Here is a 21,973-nt window from a genome sequence, read left to right as displayed (position 1 = left end):
AATACTGACTTTTTCCCTTTATGTGTGAGTCTAAAAAAATAAATACATAAAAAAAAGTATATAAATACATTTAAATAATACATGCAACATTACACACTACACTGCAGTCTTACTTAACTGAATGTATGAACATGATATTTATATGCACAATCAACCTTACTAACATATAGAATATATTCTGTTCCTTAAAAACCACAATGCAGTGCTCTCAAATAACACAGAGAGTATGTTGTAGTAAATCCAGCAACTGAAATGAGGCTCACTCTGCTATATTTAATGATGACTGACAGGGTACTTAACCTGTAAGAAAACTCACTCGGTGGGGCTGATAGTTAAAGTCAAGTTTAACTATCAGGGGCGATCGGGGCTCAAAAAGTTGGCAGTTTGTCTTGTAACCGTAAGGTTGCCGGTTCGAGCCCCAGCTCGTACTGTCTTGGTCGTTGTATCCTTGGGTAAGACACTTCACCTACTGCCTACTGGTGATGGCCAGAGGGGCCGATGGTGCGATATGGCAGCCTTGCTTCTGTCACTACAACTGTAGCTGCCTCCACCAGTGTGTGAATGTGAGAGTGAATGAATAGTGGAATTGTACAGCGCTTTGAGGGCCCCGAAAAGCGCTATATAAATGCAATCCATTGTTATTATTAAGTTAAAGAAAACATGAAAAGGATATATGAATCTTTTTTACACTTGTAACCTGTCTTCTTATTTCTTTTTATATCCTTTTTATGAAATAAAAGAAATTGAACCAGTTACATCCTCCAGTTTTTTGTTTGCTTAATTTCATAAACAGTTGGTTGGTGTAACAGGCTTACACCAACCAACCAAATCAAACCAGAGCACCTTTCCCTTTGTCCTCATTTCCTCAGGTTGCGGCTGTCTCCTTGCTCCCTAGTGTCAGCCGTCCACTGGCTTCCCAAAAGCCCGTCTGCAGCTTTCAATGACCGTGTGCGCTATGTCCTATATTTGCAGTAAGTGGAGAGGTGGGTGGATGCTTGCCACTGAATCAGTGGATGATGGTGAGAAGATGACAGGGCTTTGGAGGAGAGAGAGAGGCTGTGTATAAAGAAAGAGAAGGGTAGTGAAGGGAGGTGGGGGGGGGGGGGGGGGGGTTAGGAGAGTTTAAGGGTTGGATCCAGCGAAAGGACGTGGATGAAGAGAGGGAATTAGGATGGAAAGCTCAGACTGGATGCACTTTTATGACATGCTAAGGGTAGCTGTATGGATGGCTGGGAAGGAAAAGAGGATCAGTGTGAGGAGGGAAGGGAGGGAGGAAGGTGACAGGAACATCTTTTTTGACTGGTAAAAGTTTAGTAGATGGTTAAAGCCAGAATGAGGAAAGATGTGGCGGAGGAGGAGAGGGATCAGAATGTGTAGCTGCTGGCAGGTAAATTGCTACACTGAGAACATGGGGACTTTTCAAAATATCCGGCAGATTATACCCCATCTCCTCTGAGCCAGCTGAGATGCATGAGAAGAAAAAGATGTGAAAGTGTGAGAGCAGCAGGCTAAAATTTCAAACATTTAAAGTGCCGGAAAATTTGAGTAAAACCACCATGTGTATGGGAGGAGGAGGGGAATTTGCCACTGAGGGAGAACAAGTTTGAGACACTGACTGAGAACGAAAGAGGAAAAGGGAGAGGGCGAGATCTCCAAGCAGCACGCATCGCTGAATTATTGAGGCCTGACTTGTGTAGGAGCAAAAGATAGATTTCCAGTGTTGATCCCTTCTTGCTGTCAGAAAGTTTAGTTGGACACGACCAACTTGAGCAGCTGTGGTTGTTTTGTTGTTGTTTGGGGGTTTTGGCAGTCACTACAGGGAAAGGCAAAATCTATGTGGTAGGAACAACTTGAAACAATGTGGCAGAAAGTAGACTGTGTGCTTCCTGACACTCATTTATTTAAAACACATCTTTCTACCTCTAATTTATTTAGAGCATATATTTTTGCCACTCATTTATTTAGAACAAATCTGTATATACACGTGTGCTGAGGGCACCATCATAAATACAGATATGTAAAGTCCCCTAATTTGCTTTGTGTGAGTCAAAAAAAATGTGTCAGCTGTGTTGTTGACACCTGTAGCCTCCCATAGAGTATTCATTTACAGAGAGAATTCTTAAATCCAACCTAGTGTATTTTACAGAATTTTAGTTATTTGTCTTTATTTGTTTTTACTTGTACATGGCAATGTTTACCCAAGCGGCAATTTTATTTTTTAAGGACCTACAGCTTGGATGTCTCTCATCCATAGAGGCTCTGACATCTTTCATGTCTGGCATCAACAGGTTCCACTGTTTGAAAAAATACTTCTCAATCACCACCACAACTGTGAGCATGAAAAAACCATGTCTGTTCTTGTATAGAATGTCTAAAGAAAAAGGTGAATATAGCCACCATGACATCACCTTTCAGCTAATTAAGCCCTCTTTTGAAACCTTCAAGGTTCAAGGTTTTACCAAGGACAACGATCAAAGATCGACGAGTAGTCGAGACGTTTTCTTCTATATCTTTTTATACCTCTGACTTCCTATTGCAGGGGTCAGCAACCTTCAGCATAAAAAGAACAATTTATCCTCTTTTACCAAACAACAGAAGAAAAAGGATAGAATGAGTATAAAGTAAATAAATATACAAAAAGCTGATTTTTTCCCCCCCTTTTGTTCAAAGCTTGTAGTCAATCATAGTTGAGGGGCTCTAAGAGCTCAAGAGCCACATGCACTTCTGTTGTGGCTTCACTTTCTAAGACCTGGAAACTGTATCCAATTTGTTTCATAGTCTTTTGTCTTTTATTGACTCTCTCCATTCTTCTGATGTGATTTAGCGCCACATCTGTGCAACCTGGTCCAAGAAATAGGGCCAGTTGTCAGACTGTAACAACTTACTGTCTTGGTAATGATAGTAGTAAATGCACGACTGCATTGTGCGAGTTTACTGAGAAGACAGTTTCATAAAGACAATGTGACAAAGGACATGTAAAAGTTATTAGCACACACATGAACAAATCAGTGTGTGAATGGATAAATATGTGAGTGAAGCAGTGAGGGTGGTGGTTAGGCCAACTAGCAGGTTGCCCTAGATTTATGACACCTGGCTCTTCATTTCCCAAATATGTACAACAGAGGTGACAATAGCCATGTGTACAACAAACATGCCTGCTTGAATTCTTTCTTCAGCATATGAGAAGTTTTGTAACCAACATTTGCATATTAATATATTCTGTATATTTCAATACATGATGAAAAAGATATCAGGGACCAAGCAGTATTCCAAGCAGAGTAACTTTATATGTGGGATTGTTGATGCCAATGTCTGTAGGATTAAAAAATTCAAACTTTTAAAAGTACCAGTGGTGGCAAGAAAAAATACTGTGGCTTGCATAATTTTCACAAGGACTGTCTGATATTTCTGAAAAAAATCCACTTAGAGAAGCTTGTATATAAATCTTGCAATATATGAGGAAACTATGCTAAGATTTACCAGCAAAAAGAATGAAGCTAAAGACAGAAATAAAGGCTGAAGATAAAGGAAAGCAGGGTGAAAGAGAAGTGAAGAAGAAAGCAAGTGACAGTGTGAGAGAAGTGCAAGAGGAGGCAGACGGTCTCTGATGTAAGCCATGTTCTCACCGCTGTTCACAACCGTCCTGTTGCCTTCATGAATAAGTTAGATGCCAAATGTTCCCTCCCTATCATGTCCATGCATGCAGGTGCACAATACAACTCACACATTAAAACACTATACCCCTTATTCTTCAACTTTCAAGTCCCCGTGCACACAAAAAACTAAAAAGACACCACCAGAGCACATCTGCACAACAACTTTGCTATTTTTTCTTTCGCCAAAATACGTTGAAATATAAAGATGCTCTGCTTTACTAAATTTCTGCACAAAGAAACATACAGAGACCCACACATATTCCCTCCTGAAGTAGAGCCAGTAAGAGGTGCTTGATAATGTCTGACAGAGTGACAGGAGTACAGAGGCAGTACAGACGAGAAAAGTGAAGTTTCCCTGACAGTTTTTCCTGCCCACAGGGCACCTACGTCATCCTGTTACACTCTGGACATCTCTCATCCAAAGAGGTATGTGTGCTGGTGTGTGTAGTCCCATGTATTATTACCACGTATGTGACACTGACCAACATCCAAATGCAAAGACATGAAAATCGGTAGGAGTATGGTTCACCAGAAGGTAACATGTTTGTGCACATGCTTCTCTGTACATGCATGTGAAAATTGTATCTGCATGAATGATAACATAATCATCCAAGAGAGAGAGTTAAATACGAAGACAGGAAATAAGAACTACAAATGAACAGATTGAAGAAGGGTTGCGTAATGATCTTTGAGCAAGAATTATAAAGACTGTGACTGCGCTTCAACATAGAAACATGCTTCAGGAGCCTCCAGTGATTCTCAGCATTTTATTCTGCCTCATCAAACTTGTATATTTAATTTGTCCTGGCAAAAGAATTGATTCACTGATAGTGTTGGATTGACAAAAGAAAGTTGTTGTTTTTTTTACAGCAAATTTATGACAAAAGTAATCTCGAGCCACTTTACATGTATTCATTTATATGTATGATATAAACCCTGCAGTTTTAGAGGATGAACCCTAAGAAACAGACAGTTCCCTATGAGCCAGAATTTGGCATCAGTGGGGAGGAAGAACACTCTTTTAACATTAGGAGACCTCTGACGTGAGTCGTGCTGGTAGGGACAACGATCTGCTATGAAGAGAAGAAGGGACAGTATACAAACATTAATGGGATGCTGGAAGAAGACTATTCATATTAATCTTCTTATTCACTCTCCAATAAAGTGAACAAAAATGTCCATACAAGACCAGTTATACTGCCCACCGTGCTATGAAGTTGAATGCAGTTTCTTATTTCTTACTTTTTTGCTGTATTGATAAAAAAAAATCTAATAAGTAAATTAAGTTGGAGTATATATATATATATATATATACATATATATATATATATGTGTGTGTGTGTGTGTATTGTTGCCTATGTATTGCCACCATGCGCCACACTATCTAGAGCTACTTGAGCCCACCGCCAGCTCCAGGTCTAACTTATGGCAAGCATGGTGATAAATCAGTCCTCCAATGACATAGTGTGTCTTAGTGTCTTAGTGTGCTTATCCTTTAGCCCCCAGGTAGTGAGACTAGTGTAAACCAGAGTCAACATATCATTTTGGCCATAGGTCTGTGGTGTTGCAGCTGATCTCTAGGTTAATAGAAATGTTGTCAGGCTTTAATATCGAGTCAGCTATACAGCAAAATATGAAAGAGGAAAGGAGAGCAAGGAAGAGTGATCAAGGGAAAAAATGGTAAGAAAACTTAGTTGGGGAAGCATTGTAGTGTATCTATGAATGTCAGTAAAAAATGTAATTAAAATTAATATCTATCTATCTATCTATGCTTTTAAAAAGAGATTAAGTTATTGACTTTGAGCAGCACTCCAACAATTTCAAGGCCTTTGATTAAAAGTGATACAGACAGAAAGGTCACTTGGTAGCTATAGTTCATATTCATGTAAGAGGGTGCAATCTGTTAAGCAAAACATGGATAGTGTGTGTGTGTTTGCATTACTGATGTATTTATAATCATCTGTGTACACAGTCATGTTTTGGTGACCAACTCCCTTTTAGTGATGAAAAAACATGTCCTCAAAATTAAAAACTACAGGTTTTAAGATCGAGGTCAAAGTTCAAAGTGATTTTAAATTTAGGTTACATATGGGTAAGGTTTAGACTTGTGTTTTGATGCAAAACCTTGCCTGATTACATGTCTGCATGCGCCTCTGAATATTCGGTGCCTACATCTCTGCATGTCAAAAGAAAAAAGCAGGTAAGGATTAGGAGGGATGTAAAAGATTACTATCATCTCTTGCTTAACGTTTCAGTCTCTTCCAATCTCTGTCTCCTCTCCCCCTTCCCCTCCTCCTCCTCCACTGCCTCAGAGCCACCGATAAATTATGGATGCTTATTAGAAAAGGGCAATATTCAGCATTCAAAATAAACTCAGTAGCATGAGACATGAAAGAGACACAAACAAAAAGTGCTGATGTGAGAAGAGGAAGAGTTAAAGTCACAGGGGAGCCAGTGGCCAGGTCACATAAACCTGCGGTGATCTATTTCATCTGTGTACCATCGGAAGATAATATACTGTAGATCTTCTGTGATATCACAAGACAGAAATACTCTATTAAAAGTAAAGCGTTTAAGTTTTTCATCCGAAAGTAGAAAAAAAACAGAAAATGATTATAAATTAAATAATAACTATTGTAAAAATGAAATCATTTAGAAAGCAGTGTTAGTGTGGCTATATTATTTAGGATTTGGTCAATAATGTATTTTAATGTTTACATTACTTTAATATTGCAACTAGTAAAAATCAGGATGTATGTACTTGTTATACTGCTTAGCAAATGTCATCTTTTCTTTATTAAATAAAAAAATGGTCACATTTTAAGTAATTTTAGATTTTGACATAAAGTGGTATAAAACAATACTTCTGTTTTTTGTTTGGTTCTTTAGCAGTGATGGATGTACTAAAGGTAGTTACTTTAGGTAACTAGAGTACTTGAGTAAATGTGTGTATTTAGTTTCCATCATAGACTGCAGTGAATAAAGTTCCAGATTAAAACATATACACAGAGACAGCAAATAAAAATGGGAAATGCAGCAAGCTTTTCATTCAACCTTAGGCAACATCTTCAAAGTTTTGTTACATCTGTGCACACTTTAAGCATATTAACTTAGTTTCTGCATTTCCTGTAGTGCTTTGTTCTGTGGCCAGTGGCGAGGCCTAATTTCCCCAGCTACTATACGAGTCTTGCTCAAATCTAAAAAAACAAAAGCACTGTTAAGCAAAATCACTGATTTAAGTTCATTAAATTTCCTGTTAACAAGCACATAATGAAGCATCACATTGCAGCCTAATACAGTCTGGATTCCATCTACACCACCAGCTAATGGCTTTGTGTGACTTTGTCGAGCAATCAATAATTTGGTGTCTCTGTGAACTCTGTTATTTCACACAGTGTGATGTCATGCAGTACCACAACATGAAGAGACACTTTTCCTGGTACACTCTGTCTGTGTTGACTCTTCAGTTTAGAAGTCACATCCTGCCAAACTGCCTCGAAGTTTAATCCTTAAGTGCGTTAAGACTTGCCGCATGTGAATGCCACATCATGCTTGTAATGCCCTTGGATTACAGTATATCCAGATTAAATGAAACTTCAGAATCACTATGTATATATGCAGGAATGTTTGTGAGGAAATGCATATAAAAGGCTTATCCCCCAAGAAAAAACAGAGGAGAGAAGGAGAATGTTTGATAAATTAAAAAAAAGACGTACTATAAATGATCTGATTAAACTTGCATAACAAAGCTTGCTTAGCTGTGACAAAACATATGGTGTGAGGCTTTTTCTTTTTGCTATTAAATACACAATCACATTTTATTGGTGTACTTGTCTGTCCAATTCCAATTTGACGGACAGGTGTTACAAGCTTTTTGACAGACCTCACAGAAGTCCAATCAATACTACACTGCTGCAAGAAAAACAGTGACTGATCCTAAAGTCCCTGCTGAGCCAGCAAACTGTTGCAGTGGGATTGAGTGTGTCTTCTGCACAAGCATATCCCTCTCACACTTGCGCACACCAACACACCCAGAAGTTCACAGGATCACACTCTTCACACACTCGCATACACGAGCACAAACACCTGCATACACAGATTCACAAGCGTGAGCTGATAAAAACGCACACATCCAAAAACACCCCAGAGAAGGCTACAGTAAATGAACCTCACAGCCATCCAAAGCACTGACATCAATCAGGCACGCTTTCACCGTTTGGCTCCCGACGGACGGTGAGTCGCATCTGTCTGCTAGAGCAAGTGCTAAACAATTCCAAAGTGACAGAAACCATTTTATGCATATCTGCATATACAGCATGCCAAACTCGTTGGCACTCTTCCTGATCACCCCTACTTGTGCTATTTACTGCAATTGTGTAAATTGTGAAACCATTTGCGTTTTCTGAATGACTCTTTTTAGCGACGGTGATTTTCCTACATGAACACAGATACGCTCAGCTAAGCAACACCAACACACAATCCACCGGGATTGCTGGGTGTCTGAATAGTGGCCAGTACAATTCCCAAGAAAGCTGTGGGCCTTTTCTTCCCGCAGCGGTGCCTAAAAGGCTACTCTTGCACAAAAGACACATATTCTATAAAACTGGGAAGGAAGACTCTGATAAAAAAAAAAAACAACCAAACTAAACAGCGCTGGAGCCTCCACGCCTGCCAGTGACTGCATATCTGCTTCGACCCACTGCATATTTGTGACAGAGCCCATGAGGCTCAGATGTTTCATCAGACCCAGTACATCACCCTGAAGAGAACGCAAGACTGTTTTAAACAGCTATGAAACAAAATAGATGAGAACAAGAATGCACAAGGGTGATTTTGAGATGTGAGCCTTTAACGGGACCGTGTAAGTAGAACAGAAGTACCTTCACAGGGAGACAAATGTTCAATTTTTAAAAAAAATGGCAGCCAGCAATGAAAGCACACCTCAAGTTCTGAGTATCTTTTTGAACCATTTTGTTAGAAAAACATCTGCAGCATCCACAAATTTGATCTTTTAGAACATAATAGCATGCTAATAACAATCCCAAGGTAAGGCGTACACCTGCGTTTAAAACATGAACTCGGAAAACTGTTTGTAATGGAACTAATAAGTGCACAGATGAGAGAAAATCTGAGAAAAAAAATAACTTCTGCACACTTCTGGTGATTTCAATCCATCGCCATTATTGTACATTTATAGGCTCTTACAAGAGCTGAGGGCTGACAAAATACAGATTTTGAAAGCAAAAATCTCAAGTATTTTATTTTAAAGTCAATGCAGTCTCTCAACTAGTGGTTCCAGTTGAAACGTTACAGTGGATACAATAAATCTGAGAATTGTCCGTGTAATTTGGATATAGTTTACACAGATGCTGACATGACAGCCGCAGTGCGAAGTATTGGAGCAGTACGAGTCTGATTAGGAAGGACTTTTATACAGGCCTATATGCTTCAGCAAATGACAGATTGTCAGCATTTCTCAGTGTGAAGGCAGGCTGCGGGATTGCTTATGACAACAGCACTCTGTGCTACAATGACTAAACAGACCCTGTTTTCAATGGCTGCCACATGCCTTCAAATGTCAAAATCAAAGTATCAAAGCTGACAGATCGGTTTGTGTGTTTTTCTTGCCCGAAGGGACAGGAGGATGCATAACTGGCCAGGCGCCTGTTGCTGAAGCAACTGAGCTTCTGTAATACAGTAAACTGCAGTCGCAAGAGGTGACAAATCTCAGCTTTATCCTAAAAAGCATAGAGCGATTGTCCTGTTTAACCTGCCTGACAAAGACGGACCGTATATCAGAGCGCTCTAACTCTGCCTGTGCTGCTCTCTCGTCTTTCTCGCTGTCGTTCAGAGTGCGGGTGCCTCTGTGTGGAGCTGATTCAGTATGTATGGGACAAAGTGTTAACTTAATTCAAGCCAAACTTTGCCCTTTTTTTCATTTTTAATCATAAGCCTTGGACAACTTTAATCTCACTTTGTGTAATAAATCACCAACCTAATTTAGACTTTGTATAACACATGCGTTTGACCATGACGATTTTATTTTTTTCAGCCTAAAAATGGAATTAAATTGGATTTACAGTAGCTGGGTTTCCCTTCCACTACAGGGTTGGATGTTTTCCCAGCTTTCCTCTTTTGACTTCCAAGAAGTGAACTCTCCCTTTTAAGATAATTTGTTGTCCATCTCCCTCAGGCTTTTCTCAGGAGTGTTAAGACCAGTTATTGCAAGGCCTTGCTGAAACAAGAGCAATTTGGAGCTCATGACAAGCCTTCAATTACGCTCGTTGCTAGCAAGCTCACTCAGTCAGCATAATAAAGCATGTATTGATGTAATAACAGGAATACATAAGTAAATATAATGCCCTTACCGTAAACTCCTTGGCCCCAGGCAAGAGCATAAACACGAGACAATAACAATATCCAAAAAAGCCCCATGTTCAGCTCAGGTCCGTCATAACCTGAGAGAAAAAGACAAGGGTGAAAACAGAGGCACGGAATGGAACAGCCTGCAAACGTAACTATGGAGGATGGAAGAAACGACAACTGAGTGATTGTAATCAAAAAGGAGGGGAAAGATACTTTAAATTGCTTTGTTTTAGTGTTCAACTATGTCCCCTGCAACCCCATAAGCCGTGAAAATAATATTACAGAGCAATTTAGTTCCCACCGCGCAGCGAACCTCGCTTCATTCAACTTAAAGGGCAGGTAATTCAATCAATCGTGGATTATAGAAAGCTTACAAGCAGTCCAGTGTGATGAAGAATTGGAGATTGACAGGATTGTAGATGTCTGCTGTTTAGCGTGACTAAACTTCCTCTGTCCACCCCTCACTGAGGCACAGCGGCGGGCAGGTGTAGTCGGGAGCACAATAAGGTTTACACTGCAGTATTCATGGAGGATTTGCAACAACAAGTGGGGTCGCGGAGACTACTTTAGACCCCGAGACCCGCACATATTCCTTCAGATCAGTACAGTTGTTCCTACTCTGTCAGGTCGACGGTGATAGCAGAAATATGCACGTGTTACGTAATTTATTCTGATTTATTCCGATTCATTTTTATCATGCATGTGTATGTATTAATGGAAAGCTGTTTTCTTGTTGCACACTGGTGATTCAAAACCTGTAGGACACCTGAAGACAAGGAATGAAATCCAGCTGAGTGAGGGAATAATGGACCCTCTTAGCTGACTCTTTTTCCCGAACACTGGGGTTTCCTCCGACGTCTAGAACGCACGTTTGTGAGAGGACTGCATTCACCGTTCGCATTATAAAGCGCGCTGTAATCAAAGTTTCTTTCTGCGATATAAGCAAGTGAATCCCTGGCATTAATGCTTTGACGGGCACGCATTGCCTATATTGCAAATAATTTAGCAATCCCAAAATCTGAGCGCGTGTAACTAATGATCGACTTTGATAATGTTGGGTACATTTGAAAATACTTCCAGCGTCAATTAAGCGCTGACAAACAGTCTATAAAACATTCTTTAAAAATGAGACAGACATAATGTGAAGGGAATAGATAAATGATGCCAATCTGACATATATTTTGTTCAAGTATTGCCAGTTCAGCGTTGGGGACAGTGTGCCATCTCTACCTTGTCTCCGAGGTGCCGTCCTTTGGGTCAGTCCGCTACCCAGTACTACGCGCCCTTCTCACGGCTCAGTAACGAGGATTCCTTCGCTCTCCGTTAGACCAACCTCGCTTAGTGTTTCACCACAGAAACAGCAGAAAAGTTTTATATCCTCCACCACTGCGCGTCCAGTAAGAGCTTTAGCTAAAATTCCCAGAGTGGAAATGTGGACTTTTTCGAGCTCCCAGATCTCTGAAAGAATCTCTTCGGGGTGTTAAACTTTTATTTTACGCACGGAGAAGTAGTCGACAGAACATCGCACAGCTCGGTTCCTCAGAGTCCCTCTTCTCAAAAATGAAAATAAAACCTCTGTTCCTTTGAAAAACTCAGGCAAGGCTACTTGGGGGAAATCCTATACACTCGGACTGCCTTTTTGTGGATTATTTACTCTAAAAGGCGTGGTTGAAACGCCTTTACTTTCTCTCCCTCTTTGCTTCTGGCCGATGAAAGTCTATGAAGCCCCTTTAACGCAATCATGCGCTCTGAAAATGAGCTTCCCTCCGCTAGTTCAATCAGCGCTGTGTCTGTGGACTCCAAGTGATGCTGGCCAAGTGGAATATGTGCGCAGACTGAGAACGACCGCCCCTGTCTGTGTGTGAGAGAGAAAGGGAGAGCGAGAGGGATGGAGAGAAGAAGGGGAGGGAGGACAGAGGCTTACACATAGATGCTCTCAAGCCTCACAGCTTCCACACTGAACAGGTTGTCAAAAGAACGCCACTGCTCCCCTCTCCCACTCCCAGTCTCTCACTCGCTTTGGAATAGGTTTTCAACCCTTTGGTAGCAACAGGGTGTTTTTAACAGCAGGGGAACGCGCGTGTTTTCCTGTTTTTCTCTTGTCGACTCTTTCCTGGAGTTCGTCCACTGCTGGTACACGCAATCGTCGATGCCAATTACAGCTGAAGGGCGCCCAGAAAGTTATTTTTTCTTTTAGCATAATGGAGGAACCCCGAAAACAGCCATCCCTCTGCATGGACCAATTATTTATGACAGCATAAACAGACCCATTGTTATCCCCGCCCCCCCAACTCGCCTAAGCACGCACATGGTGTCTCTCTCACACACAGATTTACAGTGCCCATCTCTCTCTCTCTCTCTCTCTCGGTCTTGTGGGTTCTCAGTGAAGCCACTGGAGGGCGTTTCAGCTCATCGCCACTGTTTGAACGTGCACGTGTGGCATGAGCGTCAGTTGTGCTTGTGCCCGTGTCTGTGTGTGTGCGTGGGGTCCGAAAACAACACGTGTTAAGGGCTCTTGAAGGCAATTTCTGGCCTTCCCACGAACAATGTTGGCTTATCACCAAGCAGCGCATCTGTCTCCACCTGGATTGAATAAAATAGACACTTAAAATATCGAACACACAGAGTAGAGGCGGCAATTCGTCACGAAAGCAAAGCAACAGCCATCTAATTTCTGTAACTGTATTTATGCAACAAAGCAACAACGTTGCAATTTCTTCTCATTTAAAAAATAAACTGTTTCACACAAAATGTGGGTGGTGGGTGGGTTTACCTTTTGGTGATTAATCAGGAAGAGTGGGTGATGAAAAGAAAAGGAAGGAACATGAAACTGCACCTTACACGAAGACAAGAAAAGCGTAGTTATTAGGTTTAGAGGGAACTGCGTGTGAGCTTAAATGCATAACGCGATATAGTTCCTGGTAGAAATATATTAAGGCATCCAGTTTCCATTTTTCTGAGTCATTTATAATGTGACTAGCTTCGTTTATTCTAATAATTTTGCGTGTGACAGAGAAATAAATTCACACTTTAACCTTGAGGCTTTATGTTGTATAACTGTTTTCTTAATATCTTCTTTAGTCTGCTTAATGGGAAAGATTTAGCAGTTTGAGAATATTGCTTAGGTTGTTAAGTTTATGGTGAATGTCATTAAATACAAAGCAGTTGTTAATCATTTTTGGAATTATCTTTGGATACAGTGCAACATTTTTCTCTCACAGACCATTTACCTCTCTCACACAAAATAGAAATACTGAGACTCTGTTTGTATTCCAATATTTCGTCTATCTTTATTGCATCTTATTGTTTTTAAAAACGTAATTTATTCACCTATTGTATTTCTGTCATGAAATATAAACATAGCTATTTGTTGCGTGATTTTTTCACTCAATTTTCTAAGCATCTTTATTATTCCCTATTTAGTTGCATCTGCTAGTGAATAATTTTCATGCAGTTATCAGTAAGTGTACACAGGGTGTAAAACAATATGTTATGCTAGTAGTTTGTGGTTTTGTCCAGCTAGTCCACAAACACAGCTGTGGATGATATGCTTTTCTCAAAGGCACATTGTTTGTCAAGTCCTTGTTTTTCATTTAACTTAGGAGTCCACATTGTTGCAAAACCAGCAGCGCTTCAGTCAAATCTCCTTTTATCTAATGAGTGAAGGCTCAGAGTGAAAGGCCTTAAAACATCAGTTATCTTTGTTACTATACTTTGAATGGCTTATTCACAAAGTCTCTTTTTCTTCTGAGATGGACAGTGTTGATTACTCCCACATCACAGTGTGAAATGTAATTGAAAATTCACAGACATTGCATTTGTACAGTGGAGGAAACACTAAAATGTTTTTGTTTGTTTGTTTTATTTAACTTCTTCAGGCTTTCAAGTGTTTTTCTATAGACTGTAAGTCTTAAATATAGTTGATTTTGGCAGCACAAAAACATATTTGGAATATAGTTTGAGTAAACCGATTAGGGTTTTTTTTCTAGCATAATTATAATACTGATCACTGGGAACAAAGTTGTGAGAAAAACAAACTTTTAACGTAAATTGTTTTCTGCCAAATATGGCAGTAACATTTGTACTCTTCAATCATTTCTGGGCAACAGTGAGCAGTGAACATTTGGGGGTTTTCATCTGACATTCCTAAACAGAATCAAGACACTCAGTAATTACTTTGCACTCTCAATTCAAATGAAACTTTTAATCAGAGCAAACAAAATCATGGGTTCTGGCGCAAGTATGTGTCTCTTTCCTTCCTTCCCTTCGTTTTTGCCCCTCATGTTGGGTTGGAGCCAACAGTCTTGGCATGTCTTGCTGAGAGCGCATCATTGCTGCTTAAGGCAATGAATCTCAAAAGACAACATGTTGTAGGAACAACCTTGGGTGGGAGCCACACACACACACACACACACACACACACACACACACACACATACACACACACACACACACACACACACACACACACAGAGTAAGTTTTCCATGATTTTAGAGGACTTTACATTGACATTTTCTGCTGAATTAGGTTGAGCACAAACACTATTTACCTACCTGCTAACTAACCTTGATTAACTTGATGCTCAGCCGCAGCTACCACTTGTATTAACCATTCATAACTCTTACATAAAGATAACCTTATTTTGTCTAAAACATGTATTCACTTAAAAACGGATGATTTTATGACTCCTTGTTTTTTGTCCTTTGCAACTAGGTCCTCTCAAAATAAACATATGCACATGCACACATTTGTCCCACCACATTTTTCATTTACTTGTTTTTGTCCGAGAAGGAAGGGTTATGAAATCATTGCAGGTGGTGAGTGAACCAACAAAGACATTAACTCAGACAACAACAAAATGCTACCACGCGTTCACAACAGGTACAATTCCTACAGTTTTGTTACTTGCATTCAAAGGCAAAATTATGGCTGTACTCTCCAATCAAAAATTATATAATAAAAAAAAACTAAGGTAGTGATAACCTGAGCTCTATGGCGTTAATCAAGAATCATGCAAAAGCATATATTACAACCTTTAAATTCCAGTCTAGTTTTTCAGTAATGGGGGGTGAATACTTCAAAGCTAAATGAACAACATGCACACCGAAATGCAGTTGAGTAAAAATTCTGGAAAAATGGAAGCTGTTTGCAAGCTGCAATTTCCCAGCTCCCACGGTTTTCTAAGTGCACCAAAGCCTTTCTTTTTTAATAACAAAATACCTTGCTTTCTGTAATGCTTTAAATATGTAGGTACAGCACACAAAATCCAGACCTTGCAGAATACTGAGGTCACAATTCTTCATTTAAAACGAGACATAGCAATTCTGTGCTTCTGTTTAAAAAAAAAAAGGAAAATAAATAAATAAGCATAAATAAACACATTCATTGCAAAAACTCTCAGTGGACCTTTGAAAGAAGTAAAAGGCTCACACACTGTTCTTTTTGTGAACAGAACTACAACTGGTAACATCTCAAGATGAATAAAATCCCCGTTGGTGCCTTAAAATGTAGCCTACTGTCTGCCAAAGCTTTTATTTTGGTACCACATCCGAACACCACAGACTGTAATGTGATCTGAGGTGCCTGGTTAAAATTTTTCTGGTATCATGCTCTGTAATTGATGTTCCCATCAGTGTAATTCAATCAGAGCTCAAAGTACTGTATATCAGCGCCAAGCACTTTCCCCACACAGAAACAGCTAAATGGACAGAAAAGATACACTTGAGGCCAGTGATAATTTAATTGTGTGTTCAGTGTGTGTGTGTGTGAGTCTGTGTGTGCGCGTGCATGTGCCAGACACAATAGAGAAAAGAAAAGCAATATCACTCTGTTAAACTGAGATGTGATAACAGGCATCTCAACTTGACAATGCAACACATCGTATAGAGAGGAAAGACATTCAGACTTCAGACATTATATATAAATATTTCTAAGTATATTTTTTTAACAGTATATGTTTAGGTCAATGCAAAGAATTGTGTTTTTGAATTTCACCAAAAATATTTGTTTATATATATTAATATGGGCTTTAAGTCTTAACTTCAATTGGACAACTTGAATCACAATGTTCATATAATAATTACAGAATTACAGCCATTTTTTGAACTCTTTCACTATTATCAATTGATAAACATAGACCATTTCTTCATTATTTTTTCACAAAGGAACATTTAAAAGGTCTTGATGTAATTTCAGCTGTGGTATTTGCATTGGAAACCTGTTACTGTAAATCTGTGATATTCGGTAAAAGGAGCATTTAATGCAAGCAGGTAAATAAGTAAAGTTTATTTATTAAGCACAGGCAAACGGTCACAAAGCACTGTACACCAAAAGAGTAAAATAAATAAGTACATCAAGTGCCATAATAGCCGGTAAAAGGTCATCCTTAAGCCACATCAACAAAGAAATCTATTAGTGAGAAAGTGGGAAAGTTGGGAAGAGCCAAATAAACAAAATACAATATATTGAGAAAACCTTTTGGTGACGGTGAAAAACATTCCACAGTCCCAAAAATGGAAAGGCTGGAGAAGACTTTGCAAAAAAAAGGGGGGGAAGAGAGCTTCAGAACAGTGAAACTAAGGTCAAGCTGTACCAGAATGACAGGAAGAAAAACGTGTGGAGAAAACTTAGAAGGGCTCATGGTCTGAAGCATACTACATCATCTTTAAAACTCAGTAGATGCATGGGCATGCGTAGCTTCCAGTGGCACTGGGTCACTGCAGTTTATTGATGATGTGACTGCAGACAAAAGCAGCTGGATGAATTCTTAAGAGGACAGAGCTACTTTTTGTGCTTGAATTCAGCCAGATGTAGCAGCGTATATTCAACAGTGGTTCATAGTACAGATGGGCAACAAGCAAAAAGATAATGTGAAAGCTTTCCCAGGTCAAGAAATTAAGTAAATAAACTTATATTAACCTTTTTATAGCAATAGAAAAAGGTGAACCATGCAATATTTTTATTTAAATGCTCATTTCAAAGTTTAAGCTCATATTCTTTATATAACTAATTTTCATTTTCATAAAAAGCTGAATGTCAAAAGATAAAATTGACTAAACATATCCTGTAGAGCAGGGGTCAGCAACCTTTAACACCCAAAGAGCCATTTGGACCTGGTTTCCACGCAAAAGAAAACACTGGGAGCCGCAAATACTTTTTGAAATCTAAAATGAAGATAACGCTGTATATATTAATTTTTTTACCTTTATGCTTTGGTAAGTAAGTAAATAAAGTTTATTTATTAAGCGCTTTTCACAGACAGGCAGTCACAAAGCGCTGTACACAAAGATTAAAATAAACAATACAATCAATAGACATTATACACAATGTAAAAGATCAAATGTAAATAATGTAAAGAATATAAAATACGTAGATCAACAAAAGGCTTGTTTGAAAAGAAAAGTTTTTAACTGCTTTTTAAAAGAATCCACAGAACAACTAAGGTGTGTTGCTTATGAAATCCATGAAGTGCTAAAGAGAAAATTACATTTTATTTATGTAATTAACACATTTTGAACTCTTAAAAGAAATATAACAAAAGGGAAGACACCCAGCTGAACTAAAATGATCCATGTAGCAAACAAAAACTGCTGTGAGCCGCCACCCTCATATCGCCTTTGGGCTTTTGGAGCCTTGACCTGACTTTTAAAAAATTATTGGGAAAAAAGCACTATGCTGCTAAAAAAAAAAAAAAAAAAAAGTTTTTTGCAAAATTCTGCCTAAATATATATTTTACCTGGTTAATGTGTGTGGCGGGGCGTGGTCTGCAGCGCCGCTGCATGGGAGTCGGACGCACCTAACCAATATAACATCTCCACATTCACAAATATACATTTCTGACATTCAAAAACAAAACAAAAACAAATCAGCGACCAATATAGCCACCTTTCTTTGCAAGGACACTCAAAAGCCTGCCATCCATGGATTCTGTCAGTGTTTTGATCTGTTCACCATCAACATTGCGTGCAGCAGCAACCACAGCCTCCCAGACACTGTTCAGAGAGGTGTACTGTTTTCCCTCCTTGTAAATCTCACATTTGATGATGGACCACAGGTTCTCAATGGGGTTCAGATCAGGTGAACAAGGAGGCCATGTCATTAGTTTTTCTTCTTTTATACCCTTTCTTGCCAGCCACGCTGTGGAGTACTTGGACGCGTGTGATGGAGCATTGTCCTGCATGAAAATCATGTTTTTCTTGAAGGATGCAGACTTCTTCCTGTACCACTGCTTGAAGAAGGTGTCTTCCAGAAACTGGCAGTAGGACTGGGAGTTGAGCTTGAATCCATCCTCAACCCGAAAAGGCCCCACAAGCTCATCTTTGATGATACCAGCCCAAACCAGTACTCCACCTCCACCTTGCTGGCGTCTGAGTCGGACTGGAGCTCTCTGCCCATTACCAATCCAGCCACGGGCCCATCCATCTGGCCCATCAAGACTCACTCTCATTTCATCAGTCCATAAAACCTTAGAAAAATCAGTCTTGAGATAATTCTTGGCCCAGTCTTGACGTTTCAGCTTGTGTGTCTTGTTCAGTGGTGGTTGTCTTTCAGCCTTTCTTACCTTGGCCATGTCTCTGAGTATTGCACACCTTGTGCTTTTGGGCACTCCAGTGATGTTGCAGCTCTGAAATATGGCCAAACTGGTGGCAAGTGGCATCTTGGCAGCTGCACACTTGACTTTTCTCAGTTCATGGGCAGTTATTTGGCGCCTTGGTTTTTCCACACGCTTCTTGCGACCCTGTTGACTATTTTGAATGAAACGCTTGATTGTTCGATGATCACGCTTCAGAAGCTTTGCAATTTTGAGACTGCTGCATCCCTCTGCAAGATATCTCACTATTTTTGACTTTTCTGAGCCTGTCAAGTCCTTTTGACCCATTTTGCCAAAGGAAAGGACGTTGCCTAATAATTATGCACATCTGATATAGGGTGTTGATGTCATTAGACCACACCCCTTCTCAGTACAGAGATGCACATCACCTAATATGCTTAATTGGTAGTAGGCTTTCGAGCCTATACAGCTTGGAGTAAGACAACATGCATGAAGAGGATGATGTGGACAAAATACTCATTTGCCTAATAATTCTGCACTCCCTGTATGTTCTACCTTTTTGCTCACTTCATTCTTTTTCTCTATTGATTGTTCTGCAACAGCAAAAATATTCTGTATATGTAAAAGTGTCTGTTTAAGAAGAATACGTGAGTGTTGCTCTCGATGTGTTACTAGCGTAGAACAGCATCAGTTACTCTCGGCACTGATTCTACTAGTCTCTGCAAGTCTAGTGGAGCAAGTACTGGGAACATCATTCTTGTATGAGATGTGGTGCTGGAGGGTACTGTTTAACACATGCATCCAAAATCACTCATAGCAAATTATTGTGATCCAGTGACTGGGAAGGTCATAGCATGTGAGTCACCTCATTTTCATACTCATCAAGGCATTTAGTGACCCTTTGTGTCCTGTTAATGGGAGCATTTTATCCTAGAGAAAGCACTCCCATCAGGCTGGAAATTTTTCATCCTTGAATAAAGCTGATCACTCGGAATAAATCTGTATTGATTTGCAGTGACCCTCTCCTTTAAGGTGACAAGTGGATCCAAAACATGCCTCCATGCCACCTTCTCCCAGTTCTTCGTAGACCAGCAGTGCTGATGTCACAAATGGGACTTCATCTTTATATATGGAGCACTGACTTTTTCATTCACCTGTGGAAGAGTCATTCTTCTGTTTCATATCACACTAATGCACAAGCATCAAGGTCATCAAATGTGCAGCGAGAACCACAATTTCTAACTGTAAAGACTTTTTTTCTTTTCTTTTTCTACTTATGTCTATTGATTTAGTTGCAAATATCCTATTGGAACACTCGCCAGCTGCTCAGTATTTGTGACTGAAGCTCCAACCATCCATGCTTCAATGATACATTAAGCCCTCTTTCAGAATCACTTAGATATTTTTCACTTTTGATCTTAATACAACAGAAACAACGGGACCTGCTCAGCAGTTTCATTAATGTAACATAGCTGGTAACTGCTCACTTGTATTAAGCACCACTCTTGTGCTGATTCACCTGAATTCACTGTGTTTCTCCACAGATTTATATATGTGTGTTTTTAATTTTCATTATGTTGTATCTATTCAATTCCAACACATTTAGGAAAAACGTCGCAAAGGCATCAAGCCATTCTTAACCATTCGTCATCTTTTACCTATCGTGTTGCTCTTTTAGCCACTGAGAGCAGGTTGAAGCCAGCTAGCTGTAAAGAGGCTCATTATGTATACTTGTTATTCTCCATTTATTTAATTTAGAGGTGGATGTAACTTTATATAATGGGCTCATTGTCCTCATAAATTGAATGCATAAGAACAAAGAAAAGAAAAACAGTTCATATCCTTTCATCTTGCCTTGAGAGCCATTTGTTAGATAGGCTATCTCTCCTCAACAATGTTTAAGAAAATCTATTTCCAAGTTGATTTTTTTTTATTATTTTTTTTATTGATTAGCATTCAAATATCTCAGTGAAGACAGAACAAAGATCTACCACAAAGCAAGAAAGCATGAGACAAGGCTAATCAAAAGGTATTGGCTGAAGCATTTGCTTATTACGCCAACCCTTTTCACAAAATATCTTTTTGCATGCAGCTCCTGTACACAGGGCTTGAAGAAAATAATAAAACAAAGCAAAAACTAAACAAACAAACAAACAAACAAGAAAAAAAACTTTCCACCTTAGATAAGTAACTACATCAAAGCAAAAGAATCAAGAGGGTTTTTTTTTTGGTTTTTTTTTGCTCTTTTCATTCTTGATTTATATATTTTTCTAATACTCTATTTTTAAACATATTTTTAAACAAGGAAAATGAACTACACCTTTTTAAATCACTGTCATAACTATTCCACAGGTTAACTAATAGAAACACATCTCTGCTTTATATTTGTCCTCATCTTGTTTTTTATTTTTAAGAAATCTGTTCCCCTTAAGTCATATTGACTCTCTCTGACTTTGAACAGCTTCTGAGTACTGGGGCAAAGCAAGTTATTTTGTGCTTTATACATTATCTGTGCCATTTTATAGTCAACTAAATCATAAAATTTCAGGGTATTCAGATTAATAAACAAAATGTTAGTTGGTTCTATATAGTTTGATTGGTTTATAATTCTTATAGCTCTTTTTTGTAACTTGAAAATAAAGAGTGTTCGTTTTATATGCATTAACACATATCTCCAGACAGTAAGTCATATATGGAAGCAACAGAGAACAATAAAGTGTGTATAATGATTTTTTGTTCAGGACATGCTTTGTTTTATAGAGAATAGCAATGGTTTTTGACATTTTTGTTTTCACATGGTTTATATGAGACTTCCAACTCAGCTTATCATCAATTATCACTCCAAGAAATTTATTTTCGTACACTCTTTCAATTTCAATTCCATTAACCCTTATTTTAGATACATTTTTCACTTGTCTAGTGCCAAAAATAATCAATTTAGTTTTCTTTACATTTAATGATAACTTATTTACATCAAACCAGTTTTTTAATATATTTAACTCCTTTTCTGCTGTAGTCAGAAGCTGTTCTAGGTTTTTATCTGAGCAGTACAGAGTGGTATCATCAGCAAACAATACACCATTTAACAGTTTGGAAATGCTACATATGTCATTTATATATAATATAAATAATTTAGGGCCCAGCACAGAGCCCTGAGGAACACCACAAGTTACCTTCAACTGCTTAGATTTTACATTATTGAATTCGACATATTGATATCTTTCATCCAGGTAACTTTTCATCCACTTGTATGCTATCCCTCTGGGAAACACCAGTTTGAAAGGACAGATTACAAATGTATGCGAAAGGTTGCACTATATATTCTATAATACTTTTAACTAATATCATGTCAATATCAAAACAGTCAGTGGACTTTTTATTTTTAAATGTCTTCACAAT

The 21,973-nt window shown here is 38.9% G+C and overlaps 1 protein-coding gene across 3 annotated transcripts in view; it reads right to left on the bottom strand.

Moving 5' to 3' along the window:
• mdga1 (MAM domain containing glycosylphosphatidylinositol anchor 1) overlaps positions 1 to 21,973 on the bottom strand; it is a 217,687-nt gene that overhangs the window by 185,219 nt on the left and 10,495 nt on the right. For 2 of the 3 annotated variants that reach the window (XM_080299800.1, XM_080299801.1), the window contains exon 2: positions 10,025 to 10,114. In XM_080299800.1, the coding sequence (XP_080155926.1) occupies positions 10,025 to 10,114 (90 nt within the window). Of the gene's footprint in view, positions 1 to 10,024; positions 10,115 to 11,252; positions 12,032 to 21,973 lie in introns of those variants that run through there. The other variant, XM_026171878.2, reaches the window with a different exon arrangement.

The sequence above is a fragment of the Astatotilapia calliptera genome, chromosome 1, assembly GCF_964374335.1.
Source record: "Astatotilapia calliptera chromosome 1, fAstCal68.1, whole genome shotgun sequence".
In the NCBI taxonomy this organism is placed as follows: domain Eukaryota; kingdom Metazoa; phylum Chordata; class Actinopteri; order Cichliformes; family Cichlidae; genus Astatotilapia; species Astatotilapia calliptera.
This window is presented reverse-complemented; position numbering and strand designations above follow the sequence as displayed.